We start from the raw sequence: 21,546 nt of genomic DNA on the forward strand, positions 1-21,546 counted from the left end.
CACTCTGCTCAGAGACAGCAAGTCCAGGCAGCACCTTGTATGCCATGATCTGGTCCTAGTTACGGGCAGAGTCCCTGGTATCATCCCTGAAATACAGGAATCACAATTACTAACAAGGCATTTTCAAAAATAAGAACTTTGTTTTAATCAAAATGAGGTCATCTGGTCCTTGTAAAATGGAGAGGATTAACTCTGTCAGAGATTCAGGTTGTCTGATCATTACTTAATTGAAAAATATCTTTATTTAACATTGTACAAAAGGGCATGAGCCACAGAATCCCAAGCATTCACGTTAAAACTAGGTCAAACCTGTCCTAGAGAACAAAGGGAAGGCGAGGCAGCAAAGGACTAAGGATGGAGAAGGAAGATTCCTTCACAGAAACTCCCACCACAGTGATGAGAAGCTAGGTGTTTTTCCCCCAAAGTGCACTCACTCTCTGGTGAGCAGGAAAAGCTTACAGAGTCACGGGCGGCAGGAGCTCAGCCGAGCCCTTCCTGAATGCCTCGGATCCTCCTGGCCAGCTGCACGTCCTTCGGGAAGAGAGTGACGCGGCCGGCATGTAAGGAGAGGAGATAGGCATCCTCAAAGAGATGAACTAGAAACGCTTCTGCTGCCTGCGGACAGAAAGAAAAGCAGAAAGACTGACACAGACGAGGGGGCACGGGCTGCTTTTTGCTGAGAGACCTGCTAAACTCAGTCTCTAAGGGCTCAAAGGACTGCGGGGAAGGATTATTCACAGAATGAGACTGAACTTTGCCTGGGAATTTCACTACCACCAAATGAGAACCTAGCCTCCAAACCCTGGGTGTTCCTTGATCTTTTCAAGGAGGTGAGATTTAGCCTTGCCTTTCTCCCATACTCAGCCCTCACCCAACTGTACCTTGGCCCCTTCTTACCTCTTGTAGGGCCAACAGGGCCTGGGCTTGCCAATTGAAGTCCACACCACGAGTGAATATGACACATATTTCTCTTGCCTGCGAAGGAGTGGGGATGGGGAGCAAGGGAGAAGGGGAGTGGGGAGGAGTGGAGAGTAAAAGGAGATTCAAGAGAAGACAGACTCTCTCCATGAGTCTCCATGAATCTTCATTTCCGTTATCCCTTCCCTTAATCATAGAACCGAACTAGTAGCTGGTGTCAACTCCAGGGAGCTTAGAGATTGGCCCGTCTCGCCTCATTGGTGGTGGGGAGAGAAGGAGACAATCTCTCAGGGCAAGACAAGGGATGAAAGGGTGGTTGGATGAGAGAGTTCCTTGTACGTAATCAAAGAACACTGTTCAAAGGTGGTAGGGGTTAGAAATTAATTCCATAAAGAATTAGAAGGTGCCCTTGGTGGGCTCATGTTTTCAGGAGATGAAGAGTCCCCAACCAGGCTAGAGAAGAGGTCCCTTGCCATTTGGGCAAGAGGCGATAGGGGCCCAATACCTGGGAAATTTAAAGAAAGGAGGCAGCATGGGGGTTGGCGGGAAGCTCCCTGGAGCTCACCAGGCGGCTGAAGGGGCTCTTCCTTAACAACAGGTGTGTGCTCTTCTGAAGAGTTCGGATCTCCTTCAGAACCCGATATCTCCGGCGAGCAAGGGGACGGGAAGCGCCTGAGCAAAAGAGTTGGGTCACAGAGCAAAATGCAGTGGAAAACGGGTGGTGCATTGCAACCTGGCTGTCAAACTACCAAATCGTAGACTGTATATAATAGGCACCCCCCAAAAGCAGGGCTTTTTGTCTATTGTAGTCATTGCGGTTATCTTCAGCAACCGGAGGACAGTGGTTGGTGCTAAATAAATTTTTGTTAAATGAATGAATAAGTGATCCTTTGAGGGTCCTACTGACCCTCAGTGATGATCCTCTGAGGGTCTTATTTTAAATGCCAACTCTTCCATGCAGCCTTTCCTGACTCCCAATCCCTTCCAAACCGATGGGTCACTTCCCTCCTCTGGGCCCACAGTACTCTGTGCATCTCCTCTATCTTTCCCACCTGGATTGGAAACCCAGTTTCCAATTTTGTTTTTAGGGTTTTTTTGGCCCTGCCGCGCAGCACGTGGGATCTTAGTTCCCCAACAAGGGATCGAACAGGCACCCGCTGCATTGGAAGCATGGAGTCTTAACCACTGGACCACCAGGGAAGTCCAATTGTTAGGTATTTTTTAAGAGCTGGAAGGAATCTGAGAGATTATCTAGTACAATTCCCTTGTCTCTGTTATCCTGAGGCCCAGAGAGGTTAAGACAGTTGGCCAGAGCACGTTAGCGGCCAAGGTGGGAGCTCAGAAGTGGCATAACTCAGTGCCAGTGTCGGGCCTTTGGGCTATGAAGTCAGAGCCTTTGGCTCAAAGCCTAGTTTCAACAACAACAACAAAAGACCAAAAAATCTTAAAAGCATTCCTAAAAGTAGAAATCCAAAAAGTCAAACTCTGATCAGAAATTAAAAACACAAGAATATAAAAAATAAAAATTCTTCTAACTCTCTTGTTAAAGAGGAAAATTCACTGAAATTAGACTATTTAGAAATGAATAAAAATAAAAAGTCTACACCTTAAAACTTAAGCGATATAGCCAAATAGTCCTAAAGGAAAATGTACAGCCTCAAGATCTATCTACGAGAAAACAAGAACATTAAAAGATAATTCCGCTAATTGTTCAACTCACGTGTTAGGAAGAGAATTATTAAAGTAAATCAAAAGAAGGTAGAGCAAAAGAAATATTAAAGATAATAAACTAACTTAATGAAAAAGAGTGTAAAACAAAAACAGTACAGCTGGCTCCATAAATTAAACCAAGGACCAATAAAAACAAATGAACCTCTGAGAAGTTGAACAAATTAAAAAAAAGAAAAAAAACCCCATGAAAACTAACATTTTGAAGAAATGTTATTCATGGTCCAGCCAAGAAGAGAGAATCCACACCAAGTAGTTGCATAGAAGGGATTTAATATGGTGAACTAATTGCCAAGTGTTAGACAAGCTGCCAAGAGCAAATGGGGACAGAGGGGCAATGCAGAGATGCGCTGGCAGTGGAGACTTTATCCCAGGGGCCAAAGAAACAGGGGACTTTTTAGAAAGAGAGAGGCCCTACACCCAGGAGATGAGCTACTGGCACCTGCCTCCCTCCTCACCACCAGTCCCCCAATCCAGTTGCTGGAAGCAGCCTTTAATAATCAGACACAGCAGTCACAGAATGGAAAGATGAACACAACTAAAGATCACCAAGCAATGTAAAAAGGCCAACACCATGAAAGGAAGGGACCAAACTCAGCAAACAAAATAACCAATACCAGAGGGACTTGAGTTATTACAGAAAAGAGAGAAAGAAAAATACACATAATAACCTCAGAGGGGTAAGGGAAGATGTGAAGTCTATGACTCAGGAACAAGTGTTTGTGAAAAGTAACCAATTAGAGAGATCACGGGAAAGAACTGGGATTAAACATTCAATAGTTGGGTCTTAAAATCCGACATAAGGAGTTGGGATTTAATCCTAAGGTAATGGGAAGCCACGGAAGAGCTTTAAGCAGGACGGAGAGATGATCCACTTACATTTAAAGATCATTCCAGTTGTTGTGTAAGGAGAGAACCGAAAAGGGACAAGAGTGGAAGGGAAGTCGTAGCCAGGTTAGGGTGCTGGGGGCTTGGACTAGGCTGGTGGGAGTGGAGAAGGCAACGAGTGGCATGATTAGGATGCGCCGTGGAGGTGGAAGTGCCTGAGCTTACATTTGGATTGGATGGACATGGGGGCAAGATGAAAATCTCTCCCGGGTTTCTGGCTTAAACAATCCTGTGAGTGGCTATGCCATTTCCTGAAATGGGGGAAACCGGGGATGAAGCGGCAGGAAGGGAGTAACCAAAAGTGTGCTTTTAGATGTGTTTAGTGTGACATACCCAAGAGTCTTCGAGTAGAAAGGCCGTTGGATGTAGGTGTGCGGGGTCAGAGGAGAGATGTGGGCTGGAGCTATAAATGTGAGAGCTGTCAGTGTATGAATGGTACTGGAGCCACGGGGAGGGATGAGCCCACCTGGGGAAGGGAAAGAAGGGAAAAGTAGACCATGGAAGTCCAGCATCAACATGCTGAAGAGAGGTGGCACAGGCAGTAAAAACCACTGAGCAGGAACTGCAGAGTGTGTGTATCACAGAGCCAGGGGGATGGAGTGTTTTGAAGAAGAAATGACCCACTGTGTCAAATGCTTCTGAGAGGATAAAAGAAGGACACAGGCATGTCTAATAAAGTTGGCAACATGAAAGTAGCTGGTGACCTTCACAACAGCAGTTCAAGGGTACTGGAAGTAAGGGTAGTGGTTGTGGGGAGTCAGACTGGAATGGGTTGAAGGGTGTCTGGGAAGAGGGGAAACAAACACGTGTGTAGACTTAAGTCTGGCTGTTTTAAAAAGCTGTGGGGCTTCCCTGGTGGCGCAGGGGTTGGGAGTCCGCCTGCCAATGCAGGGGACAGGGGTTCGGGCCCTGGTCCGGGAGGTTCCCACACGCCGCGGAGCAACAGAGCCCGTGCGCCACAACTACTGAGCCTGCGCTCTAGAGTCCGCGAACCACAACTACGGAGGCCCGCGTGCCTGGAGCCCGCGCTCCGCAACGGGAGAGGCCGCTGTGAGAGGCCGCTGTGATGAGAAGCCCGCGCACCGCAACGAGGAGTAGCCCCCTCCGCGACTAGAGAGAGCACGCATGCAGCGGGGAAGACCCAACGCAGCCAAAAATAAATAAATAAAATAAATTAAAAAATAATAATAGGGGCTTCCCTGGTGGCGCAGTGGTTTAGAGTCCGCCTGCCAATGCAGGGGATGAGGGTTCGTGTCTCGGTCCGGGAAGATCGCACATGCCGCGGAGCGGCTGGGCCCCATGGCGGCTGAGCCTGCGCGTCTGGAGCCTGTGCTCCGCAACGGGAGAGGCCACAACAGTGAGAGGCCCGCGTACCTCAAAAAAAAAAAAAAAATAATAATAATAATAAAATAAAAAGGGTAGCTGTGAAGGGCAGAAATGAGAAATGGGGAGTGTGAGGGAGCCAGGGATGTGGGGTGCCCTTTTCTTTAGAACAGAAATAGCAGAGCACATTTGCCAAATGCCAATGTAAGGAGTATGAATTTACTTCCAAGTGCCGGTGGTAAGGATAACAGAAGCCCCTGGGAAGGTGACAGAAGAATATGACCAAGAGCTCATGTAGGAGGAGTGGCTTTTGATGGAAAGGGGTCACCTAGGTTCTCTGTTGTGAGAAGATAAAGGGGAATCCAGTCTGGAGGCTTCTATTTCCTCAATGAAGCATGCGGCAAGGTCATCCTGAGCTGAGAGTGAATCAGGGGACTGGAGTTGTAAGGATGCTTCTACATCCGGAAGCAACAGTGAACATCATATGTAACAATATTCTGTTAAAATTACAAATGAGACAAAGATGACCAAAACATTGCTCTTATTTCAACACTAGTCTCAGGGCCTCACTAACAATAAAATAAGAAATAAAATGTATAAAAATGAAAAGAAGACTCAAAAGTCATTATTTGCAAACAGTATAATGGTCCACTTAAAATTTTCAATTAAAGCAGCTGAAAGACTATTAGGATTAACAAGAGAATTCAGCAAGTTAGCTAGATGCAAAGGTTATTTATGTTAAGGAAAGAAAAATAAAAACCCATTCACAATAGCAACATCTATAAATAACCAATAATACTTTCTTCACCCTCCTCTTAGCTATGGAGCAGAAGACAAGTAAAGCAGTTGCTGCCACAGTTCTTGTTTGTGGGTATCCCATCCACCAGACCACAGCACAGAAACTAAGGACCACAGACCAGCCTTCTTTCCGGGCATGCTACCTCTGGAAGGGAACAAGGTGGGAGCACCGGCTGAGTTAAGGCACTTTGGTTAAGGACCAATACAGCCACTCACTGGAGGAAAAAAACAAAACAAAACAAAAAACCCCCCAAAAACCTGGAAAGGCACCTTCTAAAATTAGAACTGTTGTTTGAAATTGTCACAAAAAGCAGCCAGTACTTTTGCATTTGAAAAAAGCACAAACACCGATTTTTTAAAATCCCGTGTCTGCGGGAACAAGCTGGGTGACCTTGTTTAAATTATCAGGTCTGTCTGCGCTTCAGTTGCCTCATCTGTAAAATGGGCACAATATAAAATTGAGTTAATTCATATAAAGAGTCTAACACAATGCCTAGTTAGTGGTAAGCACTCAATACACGTTAGTATTATTAAGAATACCGTCTGCGCCAGTCCTTTCTCCTCCTCAGAGCTGCCTTCCCCAGTCCCTCCCCGGTCTTGGACCTTGGGCCGTCCCGGAACGGATACTGGACGGCAGAACCGTTTTGCCCCCCTGCAGAGGAAGGCCAGCGGACCGGGGGTCGGGAGACTGGGCTGGACCCCAGGCTCAGCAAGCGAGCATAGGTTTTTTTTGTCTGTGAAATGGGCACGCGGACCCGGCCGTACCCACCTCACAGACAGGCTGCAGGGAGGCCGGCTCGGAGGGAAAGGGATCACGACGGGTTACCTAAGGGTGGGCCCGGCCGGGGCGGGGCGGGAGCCGGGCTCGCGGCTCGCCTCCTTGGGGCCTCGGGCTTGCGGATCCGGCGGCGCGGGCCCATGGTTGGCGCTCAGGGTTGCGGACCGCGGCTCCTTCTCGGCCTTCCGGGTCCGGAGGCAGAGGCTGGGGTTCAGGGGAGGGCCAGCAGCGCCCCGGCCGCATGCCCCGGCTGGGTGGCGTTCAAATTGCCCGCTCCGCCGCGGATTCACTGCCGGCGTTTTTTAAAAACCGAATCCAGCGACTCCCAGTGGCTGCCTCTGGAACGCTCTTGGCGCAGAGCGATTGCGGGGAGGACCAATGAGAGCACAGGATGAGAGCTAACGGCGGCGGTGATAGGAGAAGACAGCGGGGACAAGGCGGATCGATGGTAGGAATCAGCCAATGGGGACTTGGAAAAGTGAAGTGAGGCGGGAACTGCCCCAGTCCTCCGCTCCCTGGGGCAGGACCGCATCTTTGATGGATCAGACCCAGGTCCTCCGGTGCTCTCTGGTCGAGAAATGAAAGCTCGATTATGAAGATGTAGCTGGTGCGTGTGTAGAACGCGTTTCTCTCTAGACGAATCACCTTGCGCAAACATTTTATGTTTTGCTCTATCAATCTTGAGGTGGGTTTTAAAGATGAGGAGACGGGCCCACGGAGAATGTGACCATCCCATGTCTCGCCTGAGACCAGGAGCAGCCCATGAATATGACTCAGAAGTCAGCTTAACTGCATGAAACTTATTGATGATTAGGGTCCTGGGACAGCCAGGATGGGGCCTCTCACCATGAGGTCAAGCAGGGCAGGCCTCAGCTCTATTTTTGGATCACGGTCTCCAGCATTTTCGTAACAGGGAAATGACCCCTTCCCTGGGTTGGGGATAATATGTATTGAGGTCAAATGTAGAACTAGGTAGTGAGAATAAAGGGGATTTTATATTCTACACTTTGTTTTTTTACATTATCTAGATGTTCTACAGTTAAAATGCACTGTAATCAGGAAATATGTTATTACAAAATCAGTGATTTTGGGCTTCCCTGGTGGCGCAGTGGTTGAGAGTCCGCCTGCCGATGCAGGGGACACGGGTTCGTGCCCCGGTCTGGGAGGATCCCACATGCCGCGGAGCGGCTGGGCCCGTGAGCCATGGCCACTGAGCCTGTGCTCCGGAGCCTGTGCTCCGCAAGGGGAGAGGCCACAACAGTGAGAGGCCCGCCTAACCGCAAAAAAAAAAAAAAAAAAAAAAAAAAAAAAAAAAAAAAAAAAAAAAAAAAAATCAGTGATTTTATGGAACCCTTGTTCACTGCTGGTGGGAATGCAAAATGGTGCGGCTACAGTGGAAAACAGTATGGCAATTGGTCAAAAAATTAAACACAGAATTACCATATGATCCAGCAAGTCCACTTCTGGGTATATATTCAATTAAAAGCAGGGGCTTGAACAGGTATTTGTACACTAAGGCTCATAGCAGTGTTATTCACAATAGCCAAAAATGTCCAAGCGAATGAATAGATAAATAAAATGTGGTATATACATACAATGGAATATTATTCAGCCTTATGAAGAAAGTAAATTTTGATATATATTACAACATGGATGAGTCTTGAAGGTATTATGTTAAGCAAAATAAATGAGATACAAAAGGACAAATATTGTATGATTCCACTTACATGAGGTGCCTAGAGTAGTCAAATTCATAGAGACAGAAAGGTAGGATGGTGGTTGCTAGGGGCTGGGGGAAGGGAGGAAAGGGGAATTATTGTTTACTGGGTACAGAGTTTCAGTTTGGGAAGATGAAAAAGTTCTGGAGATGGATGATGATTGCACAACAAATGTGAATGTTCTTAATGCCACTGAATTGTACACTTAATAATGGTCAATACGGTGAGTTTTATGTTGTGTATATTTCACCACAATAAGAAAGAAAGAGAAAGAAAGAAAGAAAGAAAGAAAGGGAGAAAGAAAGAGTAGAGGAGGGGGGAAGGGAAGAGGAGGAAGGAAGGGAAAGGAATGTTTGGTTGAACCCATTGAGATGCAGTCAAATCACAGGATAGTTGTTTTTCAGTGACACAGAGGCAAGAAGTCCTACTACACCAGTCCTCAGGACCCATTAATCAGACAAAGCAAATCTTCACTCATTAATTCTGCTTTAGACCTAGAGTGCCTTCTTTGCTCCCTTAGAAATAACTAGAAAACAAAGGTAGAAAATAGAGGGTTTTTTTTTTTTTAAGATTCCACATATAAGTGAGATCATACAGTATTGTCTTTCTCTGACTGACTTATTTCACTTAGCATAATGCCCTTGAGGTTCATCCATGTTGTTGCAGATGACAAGATTTCTTTCTTTTTTTGCCTGAATAATATTCCATTGTGAATATATATATATATATATATATATATATATATATATATATACACATACCACAATTTCTTTATCCGTTCATCCATTGATGAACACTTAGGTGTTTCCAAATCTTGGTTATTGTAAAAAATGCTGCAATGAACACAAAGGTGCATGTATCTTTTCAGGTTAGTGTTTTTGTTTCCTTTGAATACCCAGAAGTAGAATTGCTGAATCACATGGTCGTTCTATTTTTAATTTTTCCAGGAACCTCCATATAATTTTCCACAGTGGCTGCACTAATTTACTCCCACCAATAGCGCACAAGTCGTCCCTTTTCTTCACATCCTCCCCCAAACTTGTTATTTCTTGTCTTTTTGATAATAGCCATTCTAACAGATGTGAGGTGATATCTCACTGTGGTTTTGATTTGCATTTTCCTGATTAATGATGTTGAGCATCTTTTCATGTCCCTGTTGGGCATCTGTACGTCTTCTTCGGAACAATGTCTATTCAGATCATTTGGCCATTTTTATTTTATTTTATTTTTGGCCACACTGCAGGACATGTGGGATCTTAGTTTCCTGACCAGGGATCGAACCCGTGCCCTCTGAATGGAAGTGCGGAGTCTTAACCACTGGACCGCCAGGGAAGTCCCCATTTGCCCATTTATAAATCAAATTGTTTATTTGTTCTCACCATTGAGTTGTATGCATTCTTTATATATTTTGGATATTAATCCATGATCAGATATATAATTTGCAAGTGTTTTCTCCCATTCAGTAGGTTGCCTTTTTATTTTGTTGACGGCTCCCTTTGCTGTGCTGAAGCTTTTTAGTTTGAAGTGATCCTACTTATTTATTTTTGCTTTTGGTGTCAGATTCCAAAAACCATTGTCAAGACCTATGTCAAGGAACTTGTTCTTTTCCTCTAGCAGTTGTATGCTTTCAGGCCTTATGTTCAAGTCTTTAATCCATATTCAGTTAATTTTTGTGTATAGTGTAAGAGAGTGGTCCAGTTTCATTCTTTTGCATGTTGCTGTCCAGTTTTCCCAACACCATTTACTAAAGAGATGGTTCTTTTCTCCATTGTATAGTCTTGGCTCCTTTGTCATAAATTAATTGACCATGTATGTGCAGGTTTATTTCTGGGCTCTCTATTCTGTTCCATTAATCTATGTGTCTGTTTTTAGGCCAATACCATACTGTTTTAATTATTATAGCTTTGTAGTCTAGTTTGAAATCAGGGAATGTGATGCCTTCAGTTTTGTTCTTCTCTCTCAAGATAGCATTGGCTATTTGGGGTCTTTTGTAGTTCTGTACAAATTTTGGATTTTTTGTTCTATTTCTGTGAAGAATGCCATTGGAGTTCTGTAGAATTGAATCTGATAGGCATTGAATCTGTAGATTGCTTTGGATGGTATGAACATTTTAACAATATTAATTCTTCCAATCCATGAATGTGGAATATCTTTCCATTTATTTGTGTCTTCAATTTCTTTCATTAATGTCTTGTAGTTTTCAGTATACAGGTCTTTCGCCTCCTTGGTTAAATTTATTCCTGGGTATTTTATCTTTCTGATGCAATTGTAAATGGGATTGTTTTCTTAATTTCTCTTTCTGATAGTTTGTTAGTGTACATAAATGCAGCAGATTTTTGTGTATTGATTTTGTATCCTGCAACTTTACTGAATTTGTTTTTTAGTTCTAACAGTTTTTTGATGGTGTCTTTAAGGTTTTCTATATATAATATGTCATTTGCAAATCGTGACAGTTTTTCTTCCTCCTTTCCAACTTGGATCCTTTCCTTTCTTTCTCTTGCCTAATTGCTTTATCTAGGGCTTCCAATACTATGTTGAATAAAAGTGGCAAGAGTGGGAAAAACTGTCTCATTCCCAATCTTAGAGTTAAAGCTTTCAGCTTTTTTCATCATTCAGTGTGATGTTAGCTGTGGGCTTGTAATATATGGCCTTTATTATGTTGAGATACATTCCCTCTATACCCACTTTGTTGAGAATTTTTATCATAAATGGATGTTGAATTTTGTCAAATGCTTTTTCTGCATCTATGAGATGATCATATGATTTTTATCCTTTATTTTGTAAATGTGATGTATCACACTGACTGATTTGCAGATGTGGAAACATCCTTGCATCTCTGGAATAAATCCCACTTGGTCATGGTGAGAGGTAACATCACTTGTCCAAAGCCACCCAGTGAAGGGAGAGACAGAGCTGAGGACACATCTCTGGGTCCCCCTAAACCACATGGCTGTTTGCTCCAATCCTCCTACCGTCCTCTGATCTCCTTGAGTGCTGTTTGCTTGTTAAAGTACAGAGACCTTTGGACAGAGCAAAGGCAAATGGAACCACCTGGCATGGTCCTAAACCTCTTGTGGGCAGCAAGCCTGAGGGCTACTCCAGGACCTGGATGGCAGTCCTGGAGGACACCCCAGCCCCAGGGTCCCCCAGGACCACTATGAGTGGGGCAGGAACTGGTCAGTTCACTACAGTGCAGATGGTCTGAATTACACCGTATTTGAACTGATGTTTACAGAAGTCTGTTATCAGTCAATTCTAATTTGGGGTCCAGGGCCCTATTATTCCACTCGGAGCAGTAGGCCACAGCTACAGACATTCCTCACAACCCTCTAGACTCAGCAGGAGAGTAGAGACTCTTTCTCCCTCCACCCCCATTACCAGCATGACACAGCATGGCCTCTCAAACTCATCCTCCGAAGCACTCCAGACACTAGGATAGAGAGGACGCACCTCCAGGGTCTGGAAGGGTACTTAGGGTCAACATAAAAATTTTACGAGGCATCCTGTTTTATCTTATAATCGATGCGAAGTTTACACTCTACTCCACGATGGTATGTTTTAACAAAACATTTCTCCCTCTCCGAGCAAAACCGATGCTCCACACCATGGCTCTGCTGGGACTTCAATGCCTGACAGACCGCCCTAGTGGGCAGTGCCGCCTTACAGGACACTCCACTGTACGTTGGCATTTACAGCCACCTTCCATTTATATTTTAGGTAATATTCACAGCCATCCTGTGAGATGCAGGCTTCCCCATTTTAGAGATGTGAAGACCCAAAGCTCCAGGAGATAAAACAAGTTGCCTGAGTGGGTGGCAGGCCTGACCCTAAGCCCCCTCCCCATCCTCTGCCACCTCTCACCACTGAAGTCCCATTATAATCCCCCCAACCCTTCAATGCTAAAATCCACACGTGATTTCTATGCTTTGGTACTTTACAGCTTTTCCATCCAACGTTCTAGACGTTACCTCCAGGAATGTCCTAACCCTCGTGCTCCTTCCCTCTTATCAAAGAAAAAAGTCCACACTGCCAACTCCCCTCTTCTTTTTAAAAATAAAAAGCCTGAAACAACACTGTAAGGCCCCAGTTTTTTGGACAAAGCAGCTACAGCACCCACCACCCTCGATCTCCATTTCCTTCTTCCTGTGACACACACCACGGCCCAGAGGAGCTCAGGGCCCCGAGACTCGGAGCTGGTGGGATGGAGAGGCCTTTCTCTCCTGACGGTAAGAACCTGCTGGATTCCCACTGCCCAAGGGCTTTGCTTGTCAGAGATCCCTTCTTCCAGGATCTAGTTTAAGGAAGGCATTCGGTATTTGTTTCACGATTGAGCTGCCCAGGAAAGTGATCTGCCACAGAGTGAGGACCACTGGAATGAAGGGCCGCTCAGCTCCCTGGGGTCCCTGCTGCCAGTCCCCTCTCTTCAGGGTGGGGTTACTGGGAGGATAACAGCACAGGATGCCTCTCTCCCAGCCACAGGAACTACCCCCAAAGATCTCTGAGACTCTTATGGTAAGTGGGCCCACAGGTTTGGAATCAGGCAAACCCAGCTTGAAATACCGGCTCCACGAGGAAGTCACTTGACCTTCTCTGGGCCACACTTTTCCCACCTGCATCCACCTGTGCAGGCTGTTATGCAAGAGAATGAAAGCTAAGCACTGAACATAACGCCTGGGATACCAGCATCACTCTCAATGGTAGACTCCCAGTAAACCCATCACCTTGGAGGGTTCTCCATGGTGTCTGTCAGGTTGCTGGGGGTGAGGCAGAACCCCAGACGTGCTCTACAACCCAGCCGACTGCCTGGTCGTGTGGCAGCACGGCCAGAGCCCATGGCAGGAGAGCCCTTTTGCCAAACAACTTAGAACTCTGGGACTCAAGTTTCCTCATCTTTAAAATGGAAGGTGAAGAGTTCATAAAAGCTATTACCAAGGGCTGCCTGGAAATCCCCCCTGTAACTTCTCCCAGGTGGGGAGGACTTCAAGGTGTGAGCAAGGATGCCAGAGCAGGGGTGGAGAGGAGTGCCGTGGGCAGGGGGCATCTTCAATAAACGGGCTGTCATCTGAGTGGGCAAAACTCAGGAGACACGAGGACGTTGCCTCATACCTTCGTGAAACATCTGTAATGGGAGTCATGACAAATATACTTTTAGACTTAATGGTTATTAAATCTAAAACCATAATTTAGTTATATATGAAAATAAGTATATATATGACTTTAAATCAATAGAAAGTTCTTTATGAGTGACATGGGTTGTACACTAAAAACCATGGATAAGCTAAAGGATTATATTTCTTTGAATAAAAAGTTTTTAAATTGGGAAAAATAAATAAATAAACGGGCTGTCACTCCTTCCCCAGGTTGGTCAAAACCACAGGTCTGCAGAATGGGCCCAGTTGGGCCGGAAGGCATGGAAGCCACACCGTGGACACCTTCTGCAGAGCAGGGTGCCAAGGCCCAGAGTGACCAGGTCAGGGCTGGGGAGCACACACTGAGTTTGCGGCAAGGCCCTGGCTGAAACCCCGGTTCCCAGACAGGGTTAGGGAGTATCTTACAAGTTTTAGAAACTGTGGTGCTTAGTTCTATCAGAATTTGCTCAGTGACCTCTCTTCTTGGGAGAACCACATTTAGCTTATGATTTAGGAGGAAACCCTAGGGCTGCTGGTTCCTGCAATTCTACTCCGTGATGTAGCTCGAGTGTTGCAGGAAGGGCTGGGGAAGCCTGCTGGGGGTCGGGCACTGCACTCAGGCCTGAATGGGGTGGTGACAAAGGAGGACCTGGGTGTTGTGTCATCTTCTGTGGCAGCAGCTGCCCTGGGCAGGGGGTCTGTGGGGAGGGGGCAGGGCACTTGAGGTTCACCAGCCACGTGGCCTCAGCCTCAGGGTGAACAAGGAGCGTCCAGGTGGCAGTAGAGCAGGAGGCTCAGCTGGCATCGTTGATGGCAGTCCGAGGGCCCCCCAGCAGTCTCTCACGCTCGCCCTCCTCTGCCGGGGGCTGGCCCCTGGACAGGCGGCTCAGTAGCAGGCAGTGCAGCCCGTTGTAGAGGGCTGTGCCCGTCAGGAGGATGAGGAAGCCAAGGATCTGCAGCGGGTGGAAGGCCTCCCAGCCCAGCGTCAGGCTCAGTGCCCAGATGACAATGGTACGCAGGGTGTCCAGCACCATTCGGGTGGTGGCGCTCAGTTCCTTGGTGACACTGATGCCTGCAAAGTTGAAGAAGGCGATGCTGCTGATGTTGCCCAGCAGCGCAAGTGCGATGAGTGGCTGCCGGCCCACCTGGCAGAAGGCGTCCAGTGCGTCCTCCAGCGTCCCGCGAGGGTTTCCACTGAAGGAACCGGCGGGGATGTAGTACATGGGCACCAGCAGCAGGAAGAGGATCACGAAGCCAAAGAGGCCTGCGGGAGTGGAGGGAGCACGTCACGCTCTCCGCTGGGCCCCCCGCCCCGGCAGCGTGCCCCGGCCCACCCAGCCGGGCTCTGCTGACCTCCCAGCCACCCCTCCGAGCCGCCCTCGCACCAGCTCCTTCCTTCCAGCTCCTGGAGCCGTTCTGCTCACTAGGAACTACAACGGCCTACTGAACGGGCTCTGACGGTCCCTTCTCCACTTGAATCCGCGTCTTCTGACCGGACAAGAATAGGAAATACATCTTATATCGTGACCAGTGCACAGACATGTACACATACTTTCACAAAACGACAGCTACCCTGACAATGTACAATGCTCTCTGACACTTTTTAAACTCAGTTCTATTCATTGACGAAAGGATTGCTGGCTGCAAGCACGACACTGCTCTCACAAGTGTGGAAAAACAGAGCTAACTCAGCGCTGTTGGTGTGTGACAAGGAGCTGGGCCAGGATGTAAATCAAGGCACCGCTTCACTCAGAAAGTCTTGCTAGGAAAAAAAAGCGAGTGGAAGCAATCAGTATGCTTGATAACACAGTTGATTAACGTATAGGTGGTTAACGTTCTGCCGTAGGCCCTCAGCTCACAGTGGACCAGGCACCAACAGCTCCCTGACAAGCCCGTAGGTCACACTTCGGTAGCACTGCTCTAATCCACCCTGCTAGTTCCATAATTTTAAAGCATCATTTTGACTTACTTCCCTGCTCAAAAACCTTTGGTGGCTCTTCCCTGCCTGCCATTTAAAGTCTAAAGCCACTTGCCTGATGTCCCAAGGCTCTCCAAGATATGACCCTGACATATTCAATTCCTGATCATTTCCCCTACATCAAACCTGTACCTCCTCCAAACTATTCCTCACTGGTTTCCAAACTCATATCTAGCTCCCCATGTCTCCACTCTGCCTGGAGTTCCCTCCTGTCCATTCTTGCTTCCTGAAATCTGTAGGGCAAATGCCACCTTCCCTGGGCCATGACACTCAGATATGCTTGGCAAGTGAAGCATCACTTGAGTAAAAGCGGTCCGAGCTAAAACGCACTGCCTGCTCCTTTCTTGCGGGTTGGCTCCTCTAGGGCGGGGCTTGCGTCTCATTCATCTTCGTCCCTGTCCTCCCTTAGCTCCTGGCCGAGTGCACGGCAGCTGTCAGGGTATTTGTCAACATGAACATGGTGAAGGGAGCGAGGAAGGAGGGCGGGAGGCTCGCCCTTCCCAGAGGCCCCCGGCACCTTGCCAGGTGCCCTACACTGCCTTCCCTCCACGTGCCGCCCCGCAGGGCGCGCCCCACCCAGCGCCCTCCTGCCAGCCTGTGTTCACACGCACCCTCAGTGCCGACTGCCCGCAGTGGGTGCACGTTGTGCTTGTAGACAAACTTCTCCTCCAGCACCATCTGGATGGAGATGACGATCTGGGCCATGATGATCAGCAGGTCCCCTGTGGGAAAGGAGGGGCCCAGGGTGAGGCCAGGCTGAGGCAGACATCTCAGCCCACGGAAACCTAAGAGCCCCTACAGCCCCTGACTCCGCAGGGCACTGTACAGTCCACGAGGTCTGGCCACGACAGCCCCCGCACCTGACCTCCTGGCCCCTGAGGGGTGAGGCAGGCCACCAGGGAAGGCACTGTCAGCCCCTCTGGGCTAAGGCTCCAGAAGGTCCAGGGGTCTGCCTGGGCCTGAGGGCTGCACAACTGGGGTAAGCAGGTCTTTTGAGAAGCGACAGGCTCTGAGATGGACATTTCTGGTTTAATCCTGTCATGCGTGAGCAGGGTGGCCACTTCACTGTAAAATGGGCTGCAGTGCTTCCTTTCCGGGACCGTGAGGACGGCAGTGACGACGAGCACAGTGCGAAGCACTGGTTGTGCGCTCGCTCCGTGCTCAGTCAGCATGAATTCCTTTCCTCCTCCGGATCCTGCAGTCTGCGCGGCTGTACGCAGATCGCAGAACTAGCCCCCTCCTTCCTCGGACCTCCCCCTCCTCACCCACCTCTCCCTCATGCTTGTCCGTTGCTGGTCTTCCCTACACTGTTCCCATCACCTCGGGAGCAGGTGCATGTCCACATCAGCTGGTGTCCCACATGCCCTCCCCCAGGGCTTGGTGGACAGCAGAGCTTGTAAAATGCTTTGTCAAGTGACTCTGTGACGGGCAGCCCCGGGATGCCCACCCCGGCCACACCTGTGATCACTTCGCTGAGCTTGTGCTGACTGTCGTGCTTGTTCAGGAGGTCAGCCAGGCCCACGACCACCAGCCCTGCGATGGTTGCGAAGATACCCAGCCACTGGCTCAGTGCCAGCCTCCGTCCCAGGAAGGCCACCGAAAACAGGCCTGTGAATATGATCACTGCTCCCCGCAGCATCTGGAAGCTGGAAGCACTGGTCATGTTCAGGGCTAGGAGAGGAGAGACATATGACGTTAGCTCCTAAGGGCCCAGCTTGTCTGTTCACTGAGGTGTCCTCAGGGCTGACAGGGCTGGCACGTGGTAAGTACTCAGTAAACCTTGGTTGCGGGCGTGTGTGTAAAGGTCGGTGGGAGAAGGGTCGGGGGAGCTGAAGATGAGTTGGGGGTGGCTCTTTCCCAGCAGCCCCCTTGGGCCACAGGCTTCGCTGAGCCCTTGGCAGCCTGGCTTGGCTACTCACCCACATACATGATGTTGGTCCCGGTCATGTCGCAGAGAGCTGGGGGCAGGAATAGAAGGGGGTTAAAGGGCTGCTGGGGATCCGTGCTGGTGTCTGGGTGCCCTGCAGCTCTGCACCGGAGTAGGTAGAAGACAGCCAGGCAGAAGAACTCCCCCAGGAACATGCCGACTGCCTGTAGGGACATAACCAGGACTTCAGAGCTGGAAGGAAGACCACCTATAACAAGAGTTTTTTTTTTTTTTTTTTTTTTTTTTGGCTGTGCTGCATGGCTTGTGGGATCTTAGTTCCCCAACCAGGGATCAAACCTGTGCCCTTGGCAGTGAAAGCATGGAGTTCTAACCACTGGACTGCCAGGGGATTCTCTGTAACAAAATTTTTTAAACATAACCTTTCTTCACACAAGAGTTTACCTATAACCCCAACATGTAAAACAGACAAAAGCAGAACTGCTCTGTGTGGGAGGCCAGAGCCTGCCTCCTAGGTCTACCCCTAAGCTCTTCAAACACCTCGATGGAAACTCTAAGGCCATGTAGAGCCTGATCTGAAAACCCACCAATCTAGACCAATCCCTGGTCATGTTCCAGATGGAGAAACTGAGGCCCTGAGAGGCTTGAGAACTTATATAAGGTCACAAAGCAAGTTGCTGGCAGAGCTGGACTAAACTTTTAAGTCTCCTGCTTCCCAGTCTAGCAATAAGGTACCTTCCATTGATGGTGTCTGCCCTGCCCCAGTGGGGTCTGGGCTCCCCGTGGTTGGGGAGCAGGTTTTACGACAGGGCTGGATTTTTCCAAATGTGTCCTGACTTGGCCATGGTGAGGGCTGGCCTCAAGGAGTCCAGGGCATGACCGCTCACCAGGACTTGTGCAGGCTTCCTACAGGGGACTGTGCCTTCTGACCCCTTCCAGGGACACCTCACACCCTGGCCTCTGTTCTGGGAGGGAGGGAGAGAAGCAACTGGCTCTCCTGAGAGCAAGGGAGGACGCCCCCAACCCAGGTCAGGAAACAACAGCATGGCCTCGTGGGGGCCCCTGACCTGAGGCCTGGGAGACGGAGATGGGTGAGGACAGGCACAGATACCTGGAGGAAGGGATGCTGGAAGCTGTGCTCCTGGCTCCCTCCGCAGCCTGGGGCCACGAAGTTGTCCGCCCACCTGCAGCAGACAGAGAGAAGGTCAAACCCTGCAGTGTGGCAGCAGGCTCTCCCACCCGGTCCTGTGGCCTGCAGAGAGCTCACACCACCTGAAGCCAAGAGACCAGACTTAGCGGACTCGGCCCAGAGCGGGGCTCCCTCTCAAAGGGACCAGTCTCCACGGCAAGAAGTCTTCCCCTGGGATGGCAGACAGAACGCGGGGGCCTGGGACCCTTTAGCTGAAATTTCATGAACCTCTAACAGAAATTTAGCATTTCCTCCATTTATGAGTGTAGTATTGCAGTACCTGCGACTTTGTCACACACGGAAATCACACCTCTTCTCATTATCACATTCGAGTCACTGCAGATATTGTGAAGTATTATTTACAATCATCGCTGCTCCAAAATTACAGTAATTAGACCCACTGCTTACTCTTTCATGTGTTAAGAAATGCATGCACACATGTACATTACTCTATCACAAACTGGCTTGTTTAATGTCTTGATAACTTTATTTCAATACAATTAGCTTTTTCTGTAATCCTTTCTGTAATCTACAAAGAGATCTGAACCAATCCCAGGGCAAGTGAACAAAACAGGACTATGGCAAACTTATCTCAAGGTAGGAGACCCCACCCATTCCCACAGATGTGAGGAGGGAAGGTAGGAGGGCTTCTGGTGCTTGGGAATGGTGGTCAAAGGACAGCTGATGGGCAGCTAGAAGTTCTGATATGCCTTGTTGGGAAGGCAGAGGAAATCTGGGTCAGGGGATCAGGCTGGAACCAGACCCAGTACCAAAGGGGCAAAGATAATCCCCATCAAGGACAGAAACCACCTGTTCTCTGGGGTCTCATTTCTGCCCGATCTGCTGTAGGTTGCGACTCTGGGATCCCCAGGCAGGGAAGGACAGGACATGGGATGTGGGTGTGGGACACATACCACCTGTATGGCTCGCCCAGCCTGCCTGGCCTGCTCTCCAGGCAGCTTCACAGAGCCCTCTGGGAGGGCCTGGGTGGGGCAGCTGAGCAAAAGAGAGAAGCGAAGGAGAGCCAAGAGGTCAAGCTTTACCAAGGGCGCAGAAACAACTGCCCTGGAGCGAGGGAGCAGGTCAGAGAGTTCCCAGGGCTCCTTCAGGAGGGACAAGGGAGGTCCTGCCAAGTTCATGGTCAACCAGAAGCCTAGGGCAAGGGCTGGTATGGAAGCCCCTTCCCCATCCTGGGGCCACATCCAGAGCACAGACTGGCAGGCTCAAGGCCCCCCAATCTAGCAGTGGGGCCACCTCCTGGAACTCCCCCTGGGCTACTGCCTGTGCACCTTACAGTCATGACAACTCGTATCTGCATCACTTTCTGGTTCCATAGTCCTTGTCACTTGAGAGGCTGTGAGCTCAGCAACTTCCACAGCTTTCAATCCCCTGCTCCTGGCACATTATTATACAGAAGTTCAAACATTTTTTTGTTGTTGTTGAATGAGTGGGACTTCCAGACACCGCTAGACAAATAGGCAGGTACTACAGTCCAAAGGCAATGTATCCATGACTGCTAATTTGCCATCCGGTCCAAGGTGTCCCCTGCTGGTGGGACCAGCTGGGCCTGCCCTTCCCCTGGGAGGGGCCCTGCACGGGGAGCAGGCTGTAGGGCTGGTGCTAAGCCTCCTCCCCTCCCCCTGCGCTGTCTGCTTTCTCCAAGGGGTGGGTCTGCCTGAACAGGCTGGGGCTGGCAGGTTCCCAGCAGGGGAAATGCAATCTTTTTGTATCTGAGTGCCTGAGGCAGGTTTACACCCCAAGGGTTTGGGTGTCAGGACAGGCTGCCTGCCCTGCCCAGACTCTTGGGGCCAGGCAGTTCAGGCCTGCAGTCACTTTGGGATAGAGTCAGCCTTCTCATCTTGGCCCTGGGAAAGGTCTGGCTCACAGAAGGACCCCAGGTAGCACAGAACAAGAGCCAAAAGCCAGACCCGGTTCATCTGGGGGTGAAAGCAATCACTCCCCAGTGGGATAGCACTTACCTCTTTGCAAAACGCTTCACTAACATGTTTTTATGAATGTACAATTCACTGTGTACTGACCTTGTACCAGGCCTGTACTTCTCCCTGAGGAGGCTGAGCACTTCATGTGGGCTGTGTGGTTTAGGCCTCACAAGGAGGATCCTCATTTTACAGATGGGGACTTCAGACCTTGGGGTGGAGAGAGCCGTGATCAGGCTCATACAGTTAACAATGGGCGGATCTAGGGCCAAACCCATCAGCTTGAACTTATTTTCAGAAAAGGCAGCAGGATACGCGGAAAGCTCAGACTTTTGTCTCTCACAGGTTGGATGAGTTATAGATTTCTCACGTATAAGTTGGGGATAATAATGCCAACACTGAAGAACTGGCAAAAGTACTAAGACGTGTAAGACCTGGCATATGGCAGGTGGTCACTAAACGTTCTTTGCTGTCCCTCTTCCCCCTCTTTCTCCTCTGCTGAGAGGAGCCACTTCCCCTTGTGTTGGGTGGGTGTGGCTCCAGCCTGAAAGCTTCCGGGGAGAGTATCCATCCTCTGGGACCCAGCCTGCAGGCTGACGCAGAGGCACCTGGAGGGCCACGAAGTGCTGAAAGAGGAGAACAAACTCAGCCATCATCTCGGGAAGCTCCTTGTTTGAGAGATGAGAAACCCAGGGACCAGACAGGGCTTGAGGGACACAGGGAAGCACCAGTACCCAGGAGCACCACCCCCTGTTCTGTGCTCCTTCCTCAACACCCATCACCTTCTTACTCAAGATTCTTCCCACCCTCCTGGCTGAGGTGGGGAAAAGGTCAGCCCTGCAGATGGGCCCTCCATTCTCTCTGGACACTATATCCTGGGGAAAGCTGTGGTCTCTAGGGCAGGAGGCCTTGGGGACCCACCAGGCTCAGGCTGAGGCCACATGAGGAAGTGCCCTCCACTGGCAGAGGCGGGCTTCCTTTAGAGTTCCCTGGGCCTCGGGAGGGCTCCGGGTGGGCTACCCTTACTAGGGGTGAGTCATTCTGGCGTGGCCTTGCTCAGTAAACTCAAAGCTCAGCGTTCCGAGAGGTGTACGCGTCTGTGTGGGACCAGGGGTGGCAGTCAGAAGCTGAGGAAGTGGTTAATGTGGCTGCCTCGGACCGATTAGCTGTGTATCCATATTCGCCACAGAATCTGTGCCATTTCCGCTCTCATCCTGGGCCTCTTAAGCCCAGTGAGTCAGCTTCTTTCTCTGGCTTGGGATCTTCAGAAGGGCCCC

The 21,546-nt window shown here is 49.3% G+C and overlaps 2 protein-coding genes across 3 annotated transcripts; both read right to left on the reverse strand.

Annotated features, from left to right (window-relative positions):
* Positions 1-399: 399 nt before the first annotated feature.
* Positions 400-6,661, reverse strand: CENPA (centromere protein A). 2 transcript variants are annotated; one of them, XM_079720582.1, is made up of 4 exons: positions 6,482-6,661; positions 1,484-1,590; positions 898-975; positions 400-615 (listed from the first exon to the last, which is right to left on the reverse strand). In XM_079720582.1, the coding sequence occupies exons 1-4, from the start codon at positions 6,573-6,575 to the stop codon at positions 481-483; spliced, it is 414 nt and encodes a 137-aa protein (XP_079576708.1). In that variant the 5' UTR covers positions 6,576-6,661; the 3' UTR covers positions 400-480. The 2 variants fall into 2 exon arrangements, with proteins under 2 accessions (XP_079576708.1, XP_079576709.1); XM_079720583.1 differs by lacking the exon at positions 898-975.
* A 6,706-nt stretch (positions 6,662-13,367) lies between these two features.
* SLC35F6 (solute carrier family 35 member F6) lies at positions 13,368-18,296 on the reverse strand. The gene is made up of 4 exons (XM_079721133.1): positions 17,178-18,296; positions 16,717-16,929; positions 15,870-15,980; positions 13,368-14,544 (listed from the first exon to the last, which is right to left on the reverse strand). The coding sequence occupies exons 1-4, from the start codon at positions 17,359-17,361 to the stop codon at positions 14,075-14,077; spliced, it is 978 nt and encodes a 325-aa protein (XP_079577259.1). The 5' UTR covers positions 17,362-18,296; the 3' UTR covers positions 13,368-14,074.
* Between the last annotated feature and the right edge of the window lie 3,250 nt (positions 18,297-21,546).

Source organism: Hyperoodon ampullatus (assembly GCF_949752795.1).
Source record: "Hyperoodon ampullatus genome assembly, chromosome: 15".
Lineage (NCBI taxonomy): Eukaryota > Metazoa > Chordata > Mammalia > Artiodactyla > Ziphiidae > Hyperoodon > Hyperoodon ampullatus.

Bases quoted from the DNA above. Each gene is read 5' to 3' on its own strand.
- CENPA (XM_079720582.1), bottom strand. From the start codon at position 6,575: ATGGGCCCGCGCCGCCGGATCCGCAAGCCCGAGGCCCCAAGGAGGCGA. The intron at 1,591-6,481 runs GTAACCCGTCGT...TCTTTTGCTCAG, and splicing joins CCGGCCGGGCCCACCCTTAG to GCGCTTCCCGTCCCCTTGCT. The intron at 616-897 runs GTAAGAAGGGGC...TTCTGTCCGCAG, and splicing joins CCCTGTTGGCCCTACAAGAG to GCAGCAGAAGCGTTTCTAGT.
- SLC35F6 (XM_079721133.1), bottom strand. From the start codon at position 17,361: ATGTCCCTACAGGCAGTCGGCATGTTCCTGGGGGAGTTCTTCTGCCTG. The intron at 15,981-16,716 runs GTGTGGCCGGGG...CCTTTCCCACAG, and splicing joins GCTCAGCGAAGTGATCACAG to GGGACCTGCTGATCATCATG. The intron at 14,545-15,869 runs GTGCGTGTGAAC...CCACTCCCGCAG, and splicing joins GCGGGCAGTCGGCACTGAGG to GCCTCTTTGGCTTCGTGATC.